Consider the following 21,440-nt stretch of genomic DNA (forward strand, 5'->3'; position numbering starts at 1 on the left):
CATGCAGACTGGTTTGATGAAAATGGTCATAAAATATTGAATCTCCTTGATGTCAGGTGACAAGTCCATGCTGTGCTCTTAGCTGACGCATTCTATGGGTTGAAATAGGCCAGACATAGGGCAGCCTGCAGTACGCTCCAATCCAAACTCTGCCACATGCAAAATATGTGGTTTGACCATAGAGCAGAGGAATCACACACCCTTGCTGATAAACATAACTCCAAAGGTTTCTATGAGGCAGTCAAAGCTGTGTATAGCCTATCCGATCTGTCTTGACACCACTACCAAGTGCTGATGATGAATCTTTCATCACAGATCGCACTGCCATCCTCCAATGGTGGCATGAACATTTTAGTGAACTACTTACTTGTTCATCTACTGTTTCTGATGAGTCACTAAATCAGGGGTCTCAAACTCAAATGAACACGAGGGCCGCATGAGGACTAGTGCATTGGCCCGAGGGCCGCATCACTGACACCCACCCCTTGCTGCCCCCGGCCCCGCCACTCCACCCCTTCCATGAGGCCCTGCCCTTGCCCCACCTCTTCCCTGCCCCCATTCCAACCCCTTCCCCGAAGTCCTCACCCCAACTCTGCCCCTCTCTGTCCCCAGGTGGTGCAGGAGGGGTGTGGGGTGTGATGGGGGCTCAGGGCAGGGAGTTGAGGTGCAGGAGGTGTGTAGGGTACGGCGGGGGGCTCAGGGCAGGGAATTGGGGTGTGGGGTGCAGAAGGGGTGAGGGGTGCAGCAGAGACTTGGGGTGTGTGAGGGTGTGGGATGTGGCAGGGGCTCCAGACGGGGTTAGGGTGCAGGAGGGGTCCGGGGTGTGATGGGTGCTCAGGGCAGGGAGTTGAGGTGCAGGTGGTGTACAGCAGGGGGCTCAGGGCAGGGAATTGGGATGTGGGGTGCAGGAAGGGTGCGGGGTGCAGCAGGGGGTCGGGGTGCAGGGTGCGGCAGGGGGCTCAGGGCAGGGAGTTGGGGTGCAGGAGAGGTGAGAGGTGCAGCAGAGGGTTGGGGTACAGGATGTGGCAGGGGGCTCAGGACAGGGAGTTGGGGTGCGGGAGGGTGTGGGATGTGGCAGGGGGCTCCGGACAGGGGGTTGGGGTGCGGGGTGCGACTCCAGAGTGGCAGCACCTCACTGAAGAGAGAGGCTCAGGACTAGGGCAGAAGGGCAGGGGAAGGGCAGCCTGCCCTGGCCCTAGTGAAGAGGGACACTAGGACCTGCCGGAAGCCGGCAGCTGGCAGAGCGGAGTGGATTCAAGGTGTGCTGCAGGCTCCTGAGTCACCTTGTACTGCAGGCTCCAGGCTCCGGGGCAGTGAGGAGGCAGCAAGTGGGTGCTGGGAGACATTCCGGGTAGGGTGACCAGATGTCCCGATTTTATAAGGACAGTCCCGATTTTTGGGTTTTTTTCTTATATAGGCTCCTATTACCCCCCACCACTGTCCCGATTTTTCATATTTGCCGTCTGGTCACCCTAACTCGGGGGGGGGGGGTGGGGGGGGTGGCAGGTGCCCCAAACATTGGGGAGCAGCGCACGGGGAGCTTAACAGGCACAGAAAATAACTCGGGGGGCGGGGTTGAGGGGAGTTTGGTGGCGACAGGAAGTAACGGGGGGGGAGGCGTGGGGAGCTCCACGGGCCGCAGGGAAGAGCTCCGCGCCGCGTGTTTGAGACCCCTGCACTAAATAATGTATAGAAACACCCCACATCTACTGCACTTGCCGATCCACTCACATGAGCCAAGATGCTGAAGGCCGTTCAAATAATGAAATAAATTCCCTGGCCCCAATGTAATTCCAGCTGAGGTTTTCAAACACAGAGGAAATCTTCTCATTGACAAGCTCTTCGAATTTTTCTTACATGTCTGGCTTCAAGAAATTACACCACAACAATTGAAAGATGCCAACATTGTCACTATTTATAAGTGTAAAGGCTCAAACACCGACTGTGGTAACTACTGAGGTATCTCTTTGCTCTCTGTGGCCAGCAAGATTCTTGCATGGATCCTCTTGAACCACTCCTGACCCAAATCATCGACAACATGCTAGCTGAGTCACAGTGCAGCTTTCGTGCTCAGTGGAGCACTGCTGACATGATCTTCATCATGTGACTATTACAGGAAAAATATGTCACAAACAGCACCAATCTTTATACATCTTACAAATTGCTTTGTTGCGACAGCTTGTCACTTTGGCCTCACCATCAGTTGAACGAAAACCAAGATTATATACTAGCCAGCTCCTCAACAACTTTACCAAGACCCATCAATAAGGTTGGAAAGTTTTATGCTGCAAGCTGTCAAACAGTTTACATATCTTGGCAGCATATTGAACAACGAAGCTATAGTCAACCATGAAGTGGATGTGCGAATTAAGAAAGCCAGCACTACATATGATCGCCTCTATCACCAAATCTGAAAGCAACATAGAATCTGTCTACAGACAAAAATCAAAGTCTATAATGCTGTTGTCCTCAGGACATTGCTCTATGGGTGCGAAACATGGACCTGTTATTGACGACACATTAAAAAGCTTGACAATTTCCATTTGCAACACCTACGATGATTGCTGCACATGATATGGCAGGACTGAGTTTCCAACACGGAAGTCCTGGTGAAAGCTGGTTCGGTTGGCATCAAGGCTCATGTGATCCACACCCAATTGAGATAGGCTGGCCATGTAATTCAAATGCCTGAGACCCGTCTATCAAAACAAATCTTATATTCTGAATTAAGCTTCAGCAATTGTTAGCATGATAGGCAGATGAAACAAAAACTGTGCAAAATGAACATTTCTTACTCATCCTTTGAGCAACTGGCGATTGATCATATTGCACGGTGCCACGTCATAAGGGCGGGTGGCCACAACTTTGAGAAGAATCATGGGAGCAGCTGGAAGCACAGTGCCAGTCACAGAAACAATGTGCAGCTCAATCAACACAATTAGGAAAATGGTTCTGTGGCCAGTGTGGTAAATGTTGTTCTTCCTGAATTGGTCTATGGAGTCACATGAAGACCCATTAGTACAAACTATGATTGTTGACATCATCCTCGAATCTGAGGTGACCAGCTGATTATCATCATAGGTAGCTTCCTGACTACAGCTGGTTGAAAATTTGAAATTTTGACAAATATTCCATGAAATGTTATTGTAGCTTTTTAAAAGTCATTTTCCCTCCTTGCTCCATTCCAAACCCTGAGATTTCCTGAGACAACCTGGGTGGGATAAGGCAAGTAGTCCCTGACCTTATGTCTCCTAAGGAAGTATAGCTTACTCAGCACCAGTATTATCTTTTCCAGGGATTCCAGCAGGTTTCCAGGGGCTGATGCCATAGAAAGCAGCTCTTGTCTGGCGTTGCACCTCTTTGCCTATTGATTTTGCAGAGCTCCAAATACATGAAGATCAAACATTCAAATGCCTGTAGAATCAGAGGGAGATGATGGATGAAACTGAAAAGCTTTTACAAATGATGTTAAAAAAATTATTTGATATCAAATTTGCAACAGAATTTATTTATGGAACTAAAACAAAAGAACTAAAAATTATATTTCTTGCTTTGCTTACCTGAAAAGGACTGGAATGAGATTGTGTTCTCCTTGCAACAGCTAACATAGGTTCACAGATTTTAAGGTCAGAAGGGACCATTATGATTAACTAGTCTGACTTCCTGCATAACATAGGCTGTAGAACTTCACCCAATACCTTCTGCAATATTCATCTCCTAAGATTATTAAAATACTGGTTTTCCCACTCCTGAATTTCTGGTGCAGCTTGAAATTGTGACTCACTTGTTTCCTTGTGTATGCATAAACGTTACATAAGTATCCTCAAGGCCAGCACAGCTCCAGTAATAATACTGGTTAGTTAACTGCTGCCCTGAGGCCAGCAGGAAAAGATATTTTTGTATTCTGTTGTTAACAAGGGACACATACTTGAATCTAATTAATTTAAAAAAATGTGTTAAAAATAGTTTCAGGTACTGCAGCTTCCCTAGTTCCCTCATCTCATCTTTGTGGTTTTGCAATCTCCATTCTTCTCTTTTGAAGTGTTTTTCTCACATAATAAGGGGGAGAATAAGACACAAACAAGCGAAATAGAAACATACTAAAGCCTCAAAATCTTATGCTTAACTTTAAGCATGTATAGTAACTGTTGGCAGAACCCAGGCCTTAATGAATACATATCCAAGGGAAAGAGTGAAACTGGTTATACACAAGCCCTCTCAAATAAACAAAACAGAAAAAAATTAGACAATTTCCCCCTCTAATTCCTGTTCACCGATATTAATTTTAAGAGTTACTTGTAACAATAGAAGGTCAAAAATGTCTATACTGAAGTGGGATTTTTAATGTTTTTTAAGTTGATTTAAGTTTTAAGTTCTCAGCAATGAATGATACAACTCTATTTTAAATATGGAGAACCTTCCTAACCAGATCCTAACAATTCTGGATAAAATCTTGAGAAGTGTGTACCCCGAACCCAAGGCACATATGTAAACTGGGCTCTGTATATACCCATAAGGTTGGGTGTTCACACAACACCAGGTTTGTGTGTGTACACTCCTGAACCGGGGTGCCTGTTATTGAAGATTTTGCAGAGAACCTTCCACCTGAGAATCTGAGAGTGCTTTGTAACATTCAATGCTCATATCTCTGTAGTGAAGTAGCTCAGTAATATTAGTCCTAATTTACAGATGGGTAAACTAAGGCACAAACATCCAGTAATTTGCCCAAGATTTAAAAACAGGTGGGGGGGAGGGAATTAATTGACCATTGTTTTAAATCTATATCCATTATGAAACCAACTTATTGTGACACACAAATACCGACACACTTTTCATATCCTTCTGCCAAGAATTCTTCATGAAAGGATACGATCATTTCCTTTGAACAGTGGCCTCCCTGTTATCATTTCTGCCATAATACAGCCCACTGACCAGATGTCAACTGAAATTATAAAAAAATAAAATAAAATAATCAGTAACATTAAATTGCTGAATTATATTTTTAAATCCCCTCACAAATGTATGGTTAAAATACAGTTTCAGTTATACTTTTTTAAAGAAGTGTATTAATATGGTTGATCCTTTATACGAAAATAAATGTCTACCAAAAGCAAGTTGCAATAAGGTAACTGGTGTTCATGACCAGGACACAGGGAGAGGGCAGCTCCTCAATATCAAGCTGATGCATACAGGAAGTAATTCTTCCAGTCATTTAGGAAGGGACTACAGCTACCGTCATGCTTCTTTAGTACCCCTTCTTTGCTGAATGGTTTGCCCTTCCAGTTGGAGTTAGGGTACAATCTGCAACATCCTGCAGAAGGATTACAGCATGTAGCAAGGGTAGCGCTCGCTACCACCTATGTCCAAACCCAGATTGCCTTTTTCTCTGTCTACACTGGAGTTTAATTTCTGAAAATTGACAACAACAAAGGATTACCCAAATTTTTTAACTGCAGGGAACTTGCTCTTAATTACAGTTTTACATTTTCACTAGGGTTGTCAAGTGATTAAAAAAAATTAATCGTGATTAATCACGCTATTAAACAATAACAGAATACAATTTATTTAAATATTTTTGGATGTTTTCTACATTTTCAAATATATTGATTTCAATTACACAGAATACAAAGTGTACAGTGCTCATTTTATATTTATTTTTTATTACAAATATTTATACTGTAAAAAACAAAAGAGTATTTTTCAATTCACCTTATACAAGTACTGTAGTGCAATCTTTTTATCATGAAAGTTGAACTTACAAATGTAGAATGATGTACAAAAACCCCTGCATTCAAAAATAAAACAATGTAAAACTTTAGAGCCTACAAGTCCAATCAGTCCTACTTCTTGTTCAGCCAATCACTCAGACAAACAAGTTTGTTTACATTTGCAGAAGATAATGCTGCCTGCTTCTTCTTTACAATGTCACCTGAAAGTGAGAACAGACATTTGCATGGTACTGTTGTAGCCAGTGTCACAAGATATTTACATGCCAGATGCGCTAACAATTCATTTGCGCCTTGATGCTTCAACCACCATTCCAGAGGACATGCGTCCATGCTAATGACTGGTTCTGCTCGATAACGAGCCAAAGCAGTGCAGAGCGACACATATTCATTTTCATCCTCTGAGTCAGATGCCACCAGCAGGTTAATTTTCTTTTTTGGTGGTTTCGGTGCTGTAGTTTCCGCATCAGAATGTTGCCCTTTTAAGACTTCTGAAAGCATGCTCCACACTTAGCCCCTCACAGATTTTGGAAGGCACTTCAGATTCTTAAATCTTGGGTTGAGTGCTGTAGCTACTTAGCCCCTCACAGATTTTGGAAGGCACTTCAGATTCTTAAATCTTGGGTTGAGTGCTGTAGCTATCTTTAGAAATTTCACATTGGTATCTTGTTTACATTTTGACAAATTTGCAGTGAAAGCGTTCTTAAAACTAACAACATGTACTGGGTCATCATCCCAGACTGCTATAACATGAAATAAATATATAGCAGAATGCAGAGCAGGAGACATACAATTCCCCTTCAAGGAATTCAGTCAGAATTTAATTAATGCATTATTTTTTGAACAAGCGTCATCAGCATGGAAGCATGTCCTCTGGAACGATGGCCAAAGCATGAAGAGGCATATGAATCTTTAGCATATATGGCACATAAATATCTTGTGACGCCAGCTACAACAGTGTCATGAGAATGCCTGTTCTCACTTTCAGGTGACATTGTAATTAAGAAGTGGGCAGCATTATCTCCTGTAAATGTAAAGAAACTTGTTTCTCTTCGCAATTGGCTGACCAGGAAGTAGGACTGAGTGTGGACTTGTAGGTTCTAAAGTTTTACATGGTTTTGTTTTTGAGTGCAGTTATGTAACAAAAAAACCCTACATTTGTAAGTTGCACTTTCATGATAAAGAGATTGCACTACAGTATTTGTATGAGGTGAATTGAAAAATACAATTTCTTTTATCATTTTTACAGTGCAAATATATGTAATTAAAATAATATAAAGTGAGCACTATACACTTTGTATTCTGTGTTGTACTAGAAATCAATATATTTGAAAACATAGAAAAATATTTAATAATATTTAATAAATTTCAATTGGTATTCACAATTAATTTTTTTAATCACAATTCATTTTTTAGTTAATGTGTGAGTTAACTGCAATTAATCGACACCCCTAATTTTCACATATTCTCACCATCATTTTTCATTTCTCTCTGAGGAACAAAGATATGGTTATATATTACTTTATTCAATGCATACGTGGGAGCTGCTAAGACTATTCAGAGCAAGGATGTTGAACTTAGCTCCCACACATACACATTACCTGTTTGAGTATAATGCATCCAATTAAGTATGACCTCCGGGGCTCTGTACCATCGAGTAACCACGTAGCCCGTCATTTCACTGTCCGTATGCCTTGCCAGCCCAAAATCCAGAATCTATATTGGAAGAACAAAATGAATGCAGAGACATTCCAACTGGAGACAATAGAAAAAGTGAACATTTCACATAGATGTTTTCTTGCTGCAATGTAAAATTTGGACAGAAATAGCATACAAGTTACGTTTCAGAATGCTTCTCTCCCATTTATGATACTTTAACAAAAATGGAGCTGCTGAGCTTTGTAACTGTACTGAAGGAAACAGTAAATTCTTTAATTAATTTTATTAAAATATTGGTCAAATATTTCATTCTACTAATAAAACTCCCTGTCAAGGAATCGCCATCAAACCTTTCCAGGGTTATAATGAAGCTATCCACCTTAGGTACTTATATGGCCCCCATTCTTGTTGCAGCTGAGTGCCGCACAATCTTTAATGTATTCATTCTAATAGCACCTCTCTGAGGTAGGGAAGTATTAGTATCTCCATTCTACAGATGGGGAACAGAGGCAGAGAGAGACTTGTCCAAGGTCATAGGGCAGGGAATTGAACCTAAGTCTCCCAAGTCTCAGGCTACTGCTTTAACCAACCTTCCTCCCTCTTCCTCTTCTGAAGTGCCTTTTAAGGAGTTCAAGGCCCATAGGTGATACATTCAGAATTATAAAGTTATATATTATTAAACTTACTTATTCATTAAACTATTATTGCAGTCCCTTGGATATTTATCTATACAGCTAGCCATTTCCGGGGGCAACCACTTGAAAATACAAGTACAAGCCTGGATCAACTTCTACAAAATGGTCCAAATCAGAGGACTAGCAGCAGAGACCAGCTAAAGCAGGAGGCCAACAGTGAACAGACTCATAGTCAGCAATGAGAAATTACTAACCAGAAAAGTGAGCCTCTTGGATGAGGTGAATTAACAGATTTATCGCAAAAATGTACCCATCCACTGGCTTGTTGAAAAATAGAACTGAATGGACCATCTATGGCAGGGAAGATTTAAAAAACATAATACATGCTTGAATATGTAGATCTACTAATGAAATAACTGCTAAAATTTCCATGCTTACCAGACTGCATGGATACCTTATGGACAGAGATTTATAGTACAAACACTCATTGACGCTGCAAAAGGACCCGGTATTTGTAACATGCTGACTATAATTCAACCATTTTAAATACTTCACTATTCAATAAAATAGTATCATCACTCTCCTGGCACTAATGAAAAAGGAAAGTTATATTAGGCTGTTATTCATGGATGCAGGATGTAAAATGTAAATATTATGGCTTTATTCTCACTGCATCACTTTAACATAATTTCCATATTTCATATCAGCTGAGGTGTCAACTGCATTTAAAACAGAAATGGGATGCAAAGCAGAAAGAGAGATCTGCTATGTTTACCAATAATTTCCACTTTGCTCAATGGCACTTAATCCCTATTTTGTACTACATCACCCATAAACTTTCTCATTTAAATACTGGACACAAGGCAAATAAATATCTTCATAAACAGGATAGCAAGATATACTTTTAAATGAAGCATCCAGACATCCTTTACGGTGTTCTCAACTAGGTCTTCACAAGACACCAAAGAAAAGAAATGCAACACTTCAATGCTTTTCTATGGTCTGCATCATTTACATAACATTTATTATTACTTATACAGGTTTTTTGATTTGCCAGACTAAGATCTGTGGTTTCATTGAGCGCTAGAAACAGTTGCAATATATTGCAAATCCTGGTGTATTTATTTAGTAAAGGTAGCTAAGAATTACAAAAATAGTTAGTACATATGTTATGCATAGGGTTGGGCAAAATGTTTCACACGTCTTTTTTTTGAGGGGTGGGCAAAAAATGCAGATACAGCAACACAGAAATATTACACACTTTTTTTTACTGTTTTGCCAAAATGTTCTGGTAAGAAAAAACAGCTTAACCCCGCCCCCCTCCAAAAACCATTTTGTTTTGACATTTTTAAGTGGAATGTTTCAATTTTTCACTTTGAAATAATCTTTTGTTTCAGAATTTTTGTTAATTTTATTAAAACATTTAAAAAAAATTAAAATTGTCAAAATCTAAAAAAACCCAAAAACACTTTGATTAACCTGAAATATCCCCCTCCTACTTTTCAATTCACTGAAAAAGTTAAAAAAAATTGGTTTTGGTTCAACCCAAAATGTAATTAAAAGAAAATGTTTTGGAATTGTCAGCAAACAAAAAAATCCATTATTTGCCCAGCTCAGGGCCGGCTCTAGGTTTTTTGTTGCCCCAAGCAAAAAAAATTTTGGCTGCCCTCTCCCGCCCCCACTGCACCCTCCTGCCGCCCCAGCCCTGGGTCACTGGTAACTCGCTCCCAGGGCGGGTCATTCAGCAGGAATTTTGGATGTGCACAGAACACAGACAGGATTGGTTCCTATATGGTTACAGAACTGCAGTAAAGGGGAACAATTTTCAGCTTGTGTGATTGAAGGCTATCTAGATGCATATTATAAGACTGTCCTACATAAAAGAGGAAAAGCTGAGGTGCCTTTATTATTCTTTTGTTCCATTCTTTGTTTCTACAGGGAATTTGCCAATGCAATATCACTGTCTTCCTTTTAAACAAATAAAACTAAAACTTAATAATAAATAATAACAATAATAATAATTAAAAAAAAGCAATGGCTGTTGAAAATAGCAATTCCAGTCCTAATAACCACTGGGAAGCATTTCTTGCTCAATTTATTCTACTTTTTCCTACAGCAAGTTACAGTGGATCAGTGTATTTGATTTGGGAGAAATGAAGTAACAGCTGCCCAAATTGAGCTTGAGCACTCCTGAATTCTGAGGGTGTTCAAATCTGGAAGGCAGGTGCTGGATCCCCTTTCTGAATATTAGCTAAATCTGGAAAAGAAAAGTCAATTTCTGCTTCCATGGCTCAGAAATGTAAATCCTCCTACGTGCCTGGTACTGTATCTAAAGCTGCCCAGTCTAGTAGAGCCTCCCCTCCCTTACTTTTCATTTTAAATTCTAGTGGGATCCACGTACCTCCCTTGCTAGGCTTCAGATAGAGAGGTGCAATGTCCATTTAGTCCACCCAATTCTTTCTTTGGGGGAGAGCCCAGGGCTGGGGCGGCAGGAGGTGCAAGGGGGGGGGAAAGCCCAGGCTGGGATGGCAGGAGGTGCAGGTCGGGGCCAGAGCTGGGGCAGCAGGGAGTGCGGGTGCAGCGCAGGGGGGTGGAGAAAGAGTCCAGGGCTGGGGCAGCAGGGGGGTGCGGGTGGGGGCCAGAGCTGGGGTGGCAGGAGATGCGGATGGGGGGAAAGCCCAGGGCTGGGGCAACACAGGGGTGCGGGGGGAGCCCAGGGCTGAGGTGGGGGGTGGCAAAAAACCTAGAGCTGGCTCTGTCCCTACCATTTACATAGGGTTACCATATGTCCGGTTTTCCCCGGACATGTCTGGATTTTTGGTAATCAACCCCCTGTCCGGGGGGAATTGCCAAAAAGCCGAACATGTCCGGGAAAAATACCGGCCGGGCACTTCCCCTCCCGGGCTCCAGTTGCTCTACTCCTCCCCTGACTCTTCGGCTCTGTTTAAGAGCCGAGCTGCCCGAGCGCTCCGGCTTCGGGCAGCCCCCTTGCCTCCGGACCCCGAGCTACCAGTCGGGCACTTCTCCTCCCGGGCTCCAGCTGCTCTGCTCCAGCGGCGCAGGGTCCGGAGGCAAGGGGGCTGCCTGAAGCCGGAGCGCTCGGGCAGCTCGGCTCTGAAACAGAGCCGAAGAGTCAGGGGAGGAGCACAGCAGCTGGAGCCCGGGAGGGGAAGTGCCCGGCCGGCGGCTCGGGATCCAGAGGCATGGGGGCTGCCCGAAGCCCGAGCGCTACTGGCTTAACGGTTTGCCGGGCAGCCTGCACTCCAGGCTGGGCGCTTCCCCTCCCGGGCTCCAGCTGCGCTGGGGAAGCGCCAGCCAGGGGCGCAGGGTCTGGAGGCTGCCCGGCAAACCGTGAAGCCGGTAGCACTCGGGCAGCCCTTTTTGCGTGGCTGGGAGGGAGGAGGGGGAGTTAGGGCAGGGACTTTGGGGAAGGGGTGGAGTTGGGGTGGGGCCAGGAAAGGGGGGGGGCCAGGGCCCGTGGAGTGTTCTCTTTTTTTATTTTTTAAATATGGTAACCCTAATTTACAGCAAGCTGCAGCATGAGGTTTCAGTTCTACACTCCTTTCCCCTCCCTTTCCTGTTAATTGTGGCCAAGGGAATGCTGGGAAATGTAGTTCTTTCCCTGCTCCGGGGATGGCTCTATAGGCAGGGAGCTAACCAAGGAACTACAGCTCCCAGGGCTCCCTGTTGTTTCTCAGCTCTCATGCTGGATTCTTGCGCCCCTGCAAACTTGCTGCCCCAAGCAGCTGCTTGCTTTGCTGGTGCCTAGAGCCGGCCCTGGTCCAGCTGTAGTCATGCAGCCATTTTAGGATTTTCATTTTGTTTTGTACAGAGTAAATGTTTATTCATTCTTATGAACAGATTTCTAATTATTATGGTTAAGATTATCACAGTTAAGGCTGCACTACAATTTCCGTATCAAGCCACTGTTTTCATACATTCTTGACCTAAACATTTAACCTTTTGGGCTGGAATTTACCATGCTGGAAAGCGATTTTTTGAACAGGTTTAGGCAAAATCGCTATAGCCACTTTAAAATTAAGAATAGGATGGTGGAAAACACATTTCTCCCCACTACAAAAATAAACACATAAATAAATAAATAAAACTCCAGCTTCCCACCTTAATAACAAAACACCAACTGAACTTTGACACTTCAAAGATAGCCTAGAAACAGGCCTTAATGTCCAATATGCATTTTGTTAAAAGTATAGGGGTGAAAAAAATTAGTTTGATGACTCTGAAAATGCATGACCAAGCTTTAGAAAGTTATGCTAAGCTCTTAGCTGGGGATTTAAAGATGGATGTGGTGCACAGTTAAGAGAACAGCTATACTCCATAGGCCCATTAGCTGTGGAGAAAGAGGCTTTCAAATTGTGCTCATAAAAACAGTGGAGTTTATTAGTTCTGTATGTTAGTGAACAGTGAACTTGTGCACCTTGCAAGCTCTGCAAAATATTTCACTCCCAGGGAAGGTGGCAGAGGTTGTTAAGTTTTTCAAGCTGCAGGTATTGTAGTGATGAGATTACTGCCTGATTGGAACCAAGTTTCCCCAATTCTGGACAGAGGAATTATAACTAAACTGAAGTCAATGAAGTTACACTGGTATAAATGAGATGAGAATCAGGTCCTTCTCCTGCATTTCTTACACAGACTAGTCTACCTTTTATAGATTGCTCCCTGCTGTTTACAGGTACCAGGTGTCTTTTCACAACTGTTAATGCCTGTTAATTACCAGCCTTGCATATTTCTTTTCCAATTTTAATAAAATAAACTTTAGAAATTACTGCAACATTAGAGTTTGCAAAGTTAAGTACTTGAAAGTCAGGAATTGTCTTTATATGATCTTAATTTATCTTAATACTTGTGTATCTAAGGTCATAGTATCCCTTTAACATGGGGAATCTGTAAGTGGCTGGATCCACCAGGTTAAGGCTCCAGAGAATTGGAGGGAGTCTATATTATACTGAGAGCTGGGCAGGAAATGGTTTTCCCATCCTGCACACATTTTCAGTATTTCAAAATCTTTTCCATTTCACATTGGGAGAAAACCGAGACCTTTTGAATTTTTTGTTTTGTAACAAAATGACACCCACCGACCCATGAATAGCCAGTGTCCCTGTAGTTAGGGCATTCACCTGGCATGTGGGAGACCTAAGTTCAAAAGCTCCTGCTCTAAATCTCTCCTACAGTTTCTTTGCCCTAACCACTAGGCATTTGCTATTTTAAGATGGGTCTCTCTCTCTCTCTCTCTCTCTCTTTGAGCAGAAATTCTGTCCTGGACCTAAAAAACCTGCTCGATACAAGTTTTGACCCATGAAAAAGTTTTGATTTTGCTGAATCAGCATTTTCCAACAAAAAATGTTTTGTCGACATATCCCCAACCAACTCTAATTACAGTGCCTCGGTGCAGGTACAGAGCGTTAAAGTTGTGCACTAAAACTTAACTGTTCAGTGTGCCAACTCTTCCAATTTTATCATGAATCTTGTGCTGCTGGATGTTTTTCTTAAAGTCCCAGTCCTGGAGTCATGCAACTAGGGGAGAACTTTAACTTTTTTTTTTTTTTTTTTTTAAAGAAGGGCAGGGAGAAAAGATGGAACACATGTCCCACGGTGTAACCAAAAGGCTCAAAAACCAAGAGAGAGAGAGAGAGAGAAAAAAACAAACAAACAAAAACTTCCAAACAATTTATTATTGTTTACAATTTTCATTATTTAAATCCAATTTCATAATTTTTTGAAGCCTGACTTGTGATTTTTGAATGCTTGGTGTTGACAATACTGCTTTTGTATTTCCTGATTTTTGAATGATTGACTGTGCACAGTTTTTGAGTTTAATTGTTGAATTACTTACTAGCCTTTTATGAGGGTGATGTTTGTAACTTTGGCAATCCTTCCAGTAAGATAGCTCACATAGAAACAAGTTCCACAAAATAAATAAGACTTTCGAAATCTTGGGGAGAGAATACCTTTTAATTCATTAGAAAGACAAGGTAGGTGAGGTAATATCTTTTATTTGACCAACTTCCATTGGTGAGAGAGACAAGCTTTTGAGCTATACAGAGCTCTTCTTCAGGTCTGGGGAAGGTACTAAGAGTGTCACAGCGAAATGCTAAATAAAAACAGATAGTTTAGCATAAATAGTTAGCACATATTCTAAAGGACCATTCCAGGTGAAGTGGCCGCTGGGAGCAGTCTGAATCTACTGACCTCATATAAGGGATATAACCAGAAGTCTTGTAATAAGCTGACGGAGACATGTATAAATCACATTTCATAAAGTTTTCTTATTTGCTTTTTTATAACAAACTCTTCACTACAATTAAACAAATACATATTGTGGGGTCTGGGCTATTTTGCATAATTATTTCTGGAGAATAAATATTATGCTCTAACACACTAATGGATTGGAAGATTCCCAAGACAGAGAAGAAGCAGAGTGATAAAATCAGATTCAGTATTTCAGCTTAATGATCTAGAGCGAAGCTTGCAGATGGCAACGCCTACTTGCACAACAGTTCAACAGGAATCTGCTTAGGGCACTCATATGCAGGGATAACTGAACAGAAGAAACAGCTCATACTTCTTTCCATGTAAAAATGTCTTAGAAGCAAAGCGCTGACTTCCTAATTTCCCTGGGGGTGCCTGACTCCGCTCTGCCCCAGCCCCTACCCCACTCCACCCCTTCCCCCAGGCCCGATCCCTGCCCCTTCTTGCCCCCACTCCACCCCTGCCCTTCTCTTTCTGCCCCCTTGTACCCTCTCCCCTGAGCGATGCCCTGCCCTCACTCCTTCCCTCCCCCCCCAGCACCTCCTGCATGCCGCTGAACAGCTGATCTGCAGTGGGTAGGAGGTGCTGGGAGGGAGGGGGAGGAGCTGATTGGCAGGGCCTGCCGGCGGGCAGGAGATACTGGGGGGGGGGGAGGGGAAGGAGCTGATTAGTGGGGCCACTGGTGAGTGCTGAGCACCCACTATTTTTTTCCTGTGGGAGCTCAAGCCCTGGAGCACCCACAGAGTCGTCACCTATGCTTAGAAAATCTTAAATACCTGCCCCTAATTAACAAAAAAATTACCAACTGTCCAATTAAAGGACACAAGCTATTCTGGAAACCCACTAGAACCAGTACTGCTGTTAGGAAACTTTACAGTATGCATTTAACATTATCACTGGCTTTCCTAGTTTCAGTGTCTTTTTAAAAGAAACAAGAGCCCCATTTCTGATGTGTGAATTTAGGTCCAGATTCGGATATCCTCGCTCATGTTGAGTAGCACTTTACTGCACAAATACTCCCACTGAAGTGGATGGGACTAGGTGGTGTAAAATGGTATTGGACATGAGAAAGGGTATCACAGCAATGCCCTTACACACTAGCTGCCTTTTGGCAACACGGACATTAACTCTTTTGGAAAAAGTCAGTTTTTTAGCTGAGTGACTACATGAGAAAATAAGTAGATATTCATCACAGTTTATGTATTACACATACCTAGACCTGAAGTAGAACTCTTTGTAAGCTCAAAAAGCTTGTCTTTCTCACCAACAGAAGTTGGTCCAATAAAAGATATTACCACACTCACCTTGTCTAATATGGCTACAACAACACTGCATACATACCTACACTGATTATTATAGTTTATACAATTATGAGGGAACATACACACTTACAGCAATCCACTCTGCAGAACCACAGACCTATGTATAAACAGCCTTCTTTTTATACCCACTCTAAAGCAGCCAATTTCAATTTTTACAGTAGGCTTTGCCACCACCTCCTCCAACCCTGTAGGGAATTCCTGGTACTGTTGATCTCAGCAATAACTTGTGGTTGTTCTGTCATTATTATAACCCGTGCCATAGGCTTGCTCATCTAACAGTTATCCTCTGCACATCCAACTGTTATGTGAACTCATTACCAATACTTAATATCATAGTTGAATTTCCTTATGCTCTGAAGCTTCTTGAAGGAAGATTTAAATAACACTGTACCTAATATTGATCCCTAATTTGATACTTTGTTTTAAAAAAAAATTCATGACAAAATAGCAATCCTTCAGCCAATTTCAAACCACCTGACATTGCTCATAGTCAAGCTAATGTGATGTAATTTAAAAAGCAGGATTTCATGACACTATTAAATGATTCACGAAAATCCATATAGATAACATCCACTGAATTCTATTTTGTTTAAAAAGCAGCAATTGAGGGTATTTGGCAAAGTTTTTCCTCCAGAAATAGTGCTACTTGCTCGGTTCCATAATCCTCTCGGAGGTTGATCATCCAATCAGCTGCTTGCAATCACTCAGAATTGTGTAGATACACCCAATGAGATTTTGATCTTCAGGTTCCCCCCCCCCCCGCCAAATAATATAAGTTCCATTTGGTTCTTCCTCCTGCTAAGGTCCTGGGACCACATTTGGTCCTCCCTCACCTCAATTTCCAGGTAATTCCCATATCTCCATGACTCTTCAAAAGTCATAGGGTAAAATCCTAGCCCAACTGAAGTCAACAGGAGTTCTGTCATTGACTTGGTTTCACCCATGTTCTCCTATGCAGTGTGTTTGTAACAAATTCAACTGCATACTTCAGGAAGTGTTCCTACCTTCAATTCACAATCTTCATTTACTGCTAAATTTCCAGGCTTTAGATCCTGTAAATATATCAAGTTTGAGATGGGCTTTTACAACAAACAGAAAAATACACTTTTTAAATAAAAACACTTGTGTTATGTGAAGGAAATTGTGAAAGATAGGGCAATTTCTTGCAATAGCCTTGAAAAACCTTATTGAATGTTATGAGCTTCAAAAGTACTATTTTAAACAATGTGCCAGACAAGAAAGAACTTTTGGGACAAACAAAGGTAAGTGGGTTTCCTAGAAAATACCTGTGAGGAGATGAATGCAAATTCCCAACTCTGGCCCCAACCTTTTGAAGTTATATCCTAGGACTTACATAAACTCAACTGAAATTAAATAGCTTTCCTTCATGGCTGTTAAGCCACATATGTGTTCTTGGAAGAAATCTTCAATGAAAGGTCCATTAATATTAATTGTGTTTATTGCAGCAGTGCCCAAGGGCCAACCAAGAACGGAGCCCCATTGTGCTACAACCAGAGAAGAGTAGACGGTCCCTGCTCTGAAGAAATTACAATCTAAATAGACAAGGTAGACTGAGGGTGCTATAACACATAAGCAAATTGTTAATATACATCAGTATGCACCTAAGCAGATTGTTTATCCACCTGGGATGCTCTTGAGTATTAAAAGAGATAAACAAGATTTTATGATCACACCTTCTTTAGCCATAACATGCTCTCCTGTCTTAGGCAAAGTTTGGATAAAAAGGGATTTCCTGCTAATTTGACTCACTTGAATGGAGGCTGTTACTTGTTACATTAAAAAAATGCCAACAATAAAAAGTCAGGTCTTGATCACCGCAATATCCCTCTCCATTTAACTGCTGCAAGACTTTGAGACTATAGATAGGGGAGGATACTCAAACAGTTTGAAAAACTCAGACCCTTAAATTTTATTATACAAGATTAATGATCTGTAGAGATTCCAGATTTAGGGAGAAAATCTGAGCAGAATATCCCCACAACTTTTGCAGATTTATGTCAACTACACCATAAAACAAGATGCTTGTAGAAAATTTCTGCACAACTTTCCAATTGTCCATCCCAAGAATGGATGGAAAAAAAAAAAAAGCAGGGGATGTGGACGGTTAACATCATAAGGGCCTTGGAGTGAGAGAAGGGAGACTTCGAGTTGCAGAGGCTCTACAATGGAATTGAAAGATGATCAGTCAGCGGGGGAAACTTAGAGAAAGCTGAGTGTCTGTCAAGCTTAGACTATGACTACAACAGCTTTGGGAGCTAACATTCACACGTACTGAAGTGTTACATCATGTTGGGTTTGTGATGACTGATATAATTTCCAGCAGTCAAATTGAAGCCACATGGGCGAAGTAAATTTTTTATGATGCTCCTGGTATTTTACTACAAAGGACTGATTTCTTCTCTTGGTTAAGATAGGACAGCCAAGTCTTTGTGGAGGAATGGTGCAGTTTGCAAGTATAAGGGCAGGCAACCCAAAATGTTGTCATTTCAAAATTCTCACACTGATTTTGTGAGAGCTTTGGTGGGATTTTCAAAAGTAATCACAAAGGCCAGTTTTATTTCAGTGCACAAAATTTTGATAAAAAATATTCTTGTCAAAATATTCAGTGGCAATTTCTGACTCTTTGCATTATGGCTGAAAATTTTTCAGTTTTTATGTGCGGTTTTCCAATTTTCTGAGGAAAACACACTTTTCATGCAAATTTTTGTTTAGTCTAAAACCCAATTTTCAACCAGTTCCAGTTTAGTCATTGGCTGTTCTGAAACCCCCAACGTGGGGACCATATCAATTAAAAAACATCCAGCCAAAATTAATCAAGTCAAGAATGGTGTGCAAACTATATCTATGGACATACAAGCACACAAACATAGTCTACAGAATACGAATAAAAAAAATAAATATTTTTAATTCTGTTTTCACTTACCCTGTGAATTATGCCTGCTGAATGGATATACTGTGAAAACAAAATGATACGTTAATTGACACTTGCTGGATTCTCAATAAATTATTATTTCAGTTCTGCTGCAAAAATTGGCCTTATGTGGTGCTAAAGTGATCTGAAATTAATAATACACTTTTTAGAAAAAAATGAGGCAATCAAATGTATTGTCATATAAAAAAATTTAAATATCATTAGATGCCAAGTAGAAAAGTTAAGAGAGATCACAATGTTAGAGGCAGGTGATAATCAGGTTTACACACCTTTATATCAAATATTCAAAGAAAAAAATAAAAGTGTATTCATTTTATCAGGTTTCAGAGTAGCAGCCGTGTTAGTCTGTATCCGCAAAAAGAACAGGAATACTTGTGGCACCTTAGAGACTAACAAATTTATTAGAGCATAAGCTTTCGTGGGCTACTGCCCACTTCTTCAGATGCATCCTTATGAGCTTATGCTCTAATAAATTTGTTAGTCTCTAAGGTGCCACAAGTACTCCTATTCATTTTATGACACAATTACAACTCATTCACCCTATGGATTTCCTGCCAGAGAGATTAGAGAATGATTTTAGAGAAGGTCACACTGGACTCCTAAAACTAAATTTAAGGTATAAGATTATTTTTGCTTTCTAAAGAAAGTCTCAAGTATAAAGCTGCTGCTTTTTTCAACCTATAATCATTATTTCTGTAGTTCTATTTGAATATTGATACTGAATCAGGTCACCATGCTTCCTCACTTTTAATTTCCTCATAAATCATTTTTGTGTCCAGAAACTCTCTGGTATTGTTAGAAAAATAAAATCATCCTGAAATTGGGCTGTGAAATATATGGATTAAAATAAATCCTATTGTTTACTTACTGTAAATTCCTGAGCTAGCTACAACAGAAATCTAAACTGCACAATCACAGTTTAGGTTCAGATGCCTCTGGTAAACCCCAGATTGAGGAAAGCATGTGCTATACGACTGCAGTCATCAGATTTAAGCACAAATTTAGCTTTAGGAAAGCAGATGCTCAGCTTTAAGCATGTGCTTAAGCACCCTTCCTGAATAGGTATCCTTTCCAGAATAAAGGCCTGAATGCAAACAAACCTGAAAGTAATCTTAAAAAAAGCATTTTACCTTGTTGGAATATTTTCACCATCTTTCCAGAGCTCTGTGTGAGGATGCTCAAGTTTTCAAAACATACATAACTCAACATAAGGGAGGTCCAAGGACTAGAGTTTTGGAAAAGCAGCAAAGAGTCCTGTGGCACCTTATAGACTAACAGACGTATTGGAGCATGAGCTTTCGTGGGTGAATACCCACTTTGTTGGATGCATGCGACGAAGTGGGTATTCAACCACGAAAACTCATGCTCCAATACCTCTGTTAGTTTATGAGGTGCCACAGGACTCTTTGCTGCTTTTCCAGATCCAGACTAACATGGCTACCCCTCTGATACTAGAGTTTTGGAGAAACTGATGTTTATACCATATTGAGCAGCACTGGCTATGTTCTGATAGGGACGTGCCAATGTGTACATTCCAGTTACTAGGACCTTCTGAAGTTCCGTAGACAGTTTGGTAAATAAGGGAGATAATATCGTTGTTACATTACTATGATGTCTAATAACTTTGGTTCCTCAAAGGGGCAACCAGAAAGATGCAAAAGCCAGATTGAGATGTATGTAATGTTTGCTTTTTTGGTATTAGTAGCAATTTGAATTAGAGCAGTTTTGACAAGTCCACTTGGAATAGTGTTCTATCTGCTACTGTGCCGCATTTCTGAAATATGACATAGCATGACGATCGACTCTCTAAGCTCACTATATAACCGTTTGGGAGTTAAATGAAAATCTCTGTGTTGTTTGGATTTGTAGTCTTAGTTTAAATGCTCAGGAGCATAGCAGTTTTACTCAAAGGGACTTTTCTTGATTTGTAAACCACTTCAACTTCTAAACCAAACAACCAGAAGGCAAATACCCGCCTTGCCTTCATCCTAACACTTCAGAAGAAGAACAGTTCTGCCTGGTTCCACCTCTGACTCTCCCAGCTGAGTTAATGGTTCCAACAGTCCACAAAATCTCCATAGAGAGCAGAGCAGTTATTGATGAATATTCTGCTTGAAAATTCCATTTTGTGCAGAGATTCTCTACCAGACTTATAATGGGTGGGTTAGTAGCAGTTATATCCATATGCAGTGCTTTACGAACACTAAACAACCAATCAGGGATGGATCAGGATTGGAACCTAAGTGGCAGGAAGGGACATCAATCAGCTTGGTGTACTGGGAGGGCAGAGGAACTCCAAACTTGGTACAGAGCTCAGGCACATGAGCTCACCTTCTGGGCAGCCCTCCACAAATCCTGCCTCTATCCACCCCCAAAAGGAACCATGAAGTTAAGCCATAAGCCCTACAGTTGCAAGAAGAAAGGAGAGTCACAGATGGGCGTTAGGGGTGCCAACCCTCCAGGGTTGTCCTGGAGCCTCCAAGAATTAAATATTAATCTTTAATTAACGATTATGTCATGTGATGAAACCTCCAGGAATAGGTCCAATTAAAATTGGCAACCCTAATTGGTGTCCTAGCCATCTTCCTCAGCAGACATATTGTGTATTTTAGTTTTAGATCTCTTTTTACAGGAAACGGACCAGCACAGGAACTAGTATTTCAAGGTGTACACTGCTTAAAAACCAGAATAATATGACAAGATGAAATGCCTCCCATGCATGTATTGGTTTTGTGATCTTTTTTCCCTTTGTTGTATTTCAATGGATACATCAAATCATTTAAGGATCTAGAAATTAAGATTATATAGTTAGCTACTATTATTGCATTTAGTGCAAGAGGAAACAAACCTTCACGGACAAAAAATTGTTTTTTTT

The 21,440-nt window shown here is 41.2% G+C and overlaps 1 protein-coding gene across 2 annotated transcripts in view; it reads right to left on the reverse strand.

Annotated features, from left to right (window-relative positions):
- The window catches only part of MAPK12 (mitogen-activated protein kinase 12), a 77,338-nt gene that overhangs the window by 9,685 nt on the left and 46,213 nt on the right, over positions 1–21,440 (reverse strand). For both annotated transcript variants that reach the window (XM_054022610.1, XM_054022619.1), the window contains exons 5-8: positions 18,557–18,586; positions 16,617–16,664; positions 7,328–7,442; positions 4,871–4,942 (exon numbers count right to left, since the gene is read on the reverse strand). In XM_054022610.1, the coding sequence (XP_053878585.1) occupies positions 4,871–4,942; positions 7,328–7,442; positions 16,617–16,664; positions 18,557–18,586 (265 nt within the window). The remainder of the gene's footprint in view (positions 1–4,870; positions 4,943–7,327; positions 7,443–16,616; positions 16,665–18,556; positions 18,587–21,440) is intronic.

The sequence above is a fragment of the Malaclemys terrapin genome, chromosome 1 (assembly GCF_027887155.1).
Source record: "Malaclemys terrapin pileata isolate rMalTer1 chromosome 1, rMalTer1.hap1, whole genome shotgun sequence".
Classification (NCBI taxonomy): Eukaryota; Metazoa; Chordata; order Testudines; family Emydidae; genus Malaclemys; species Malaclemys terrapin.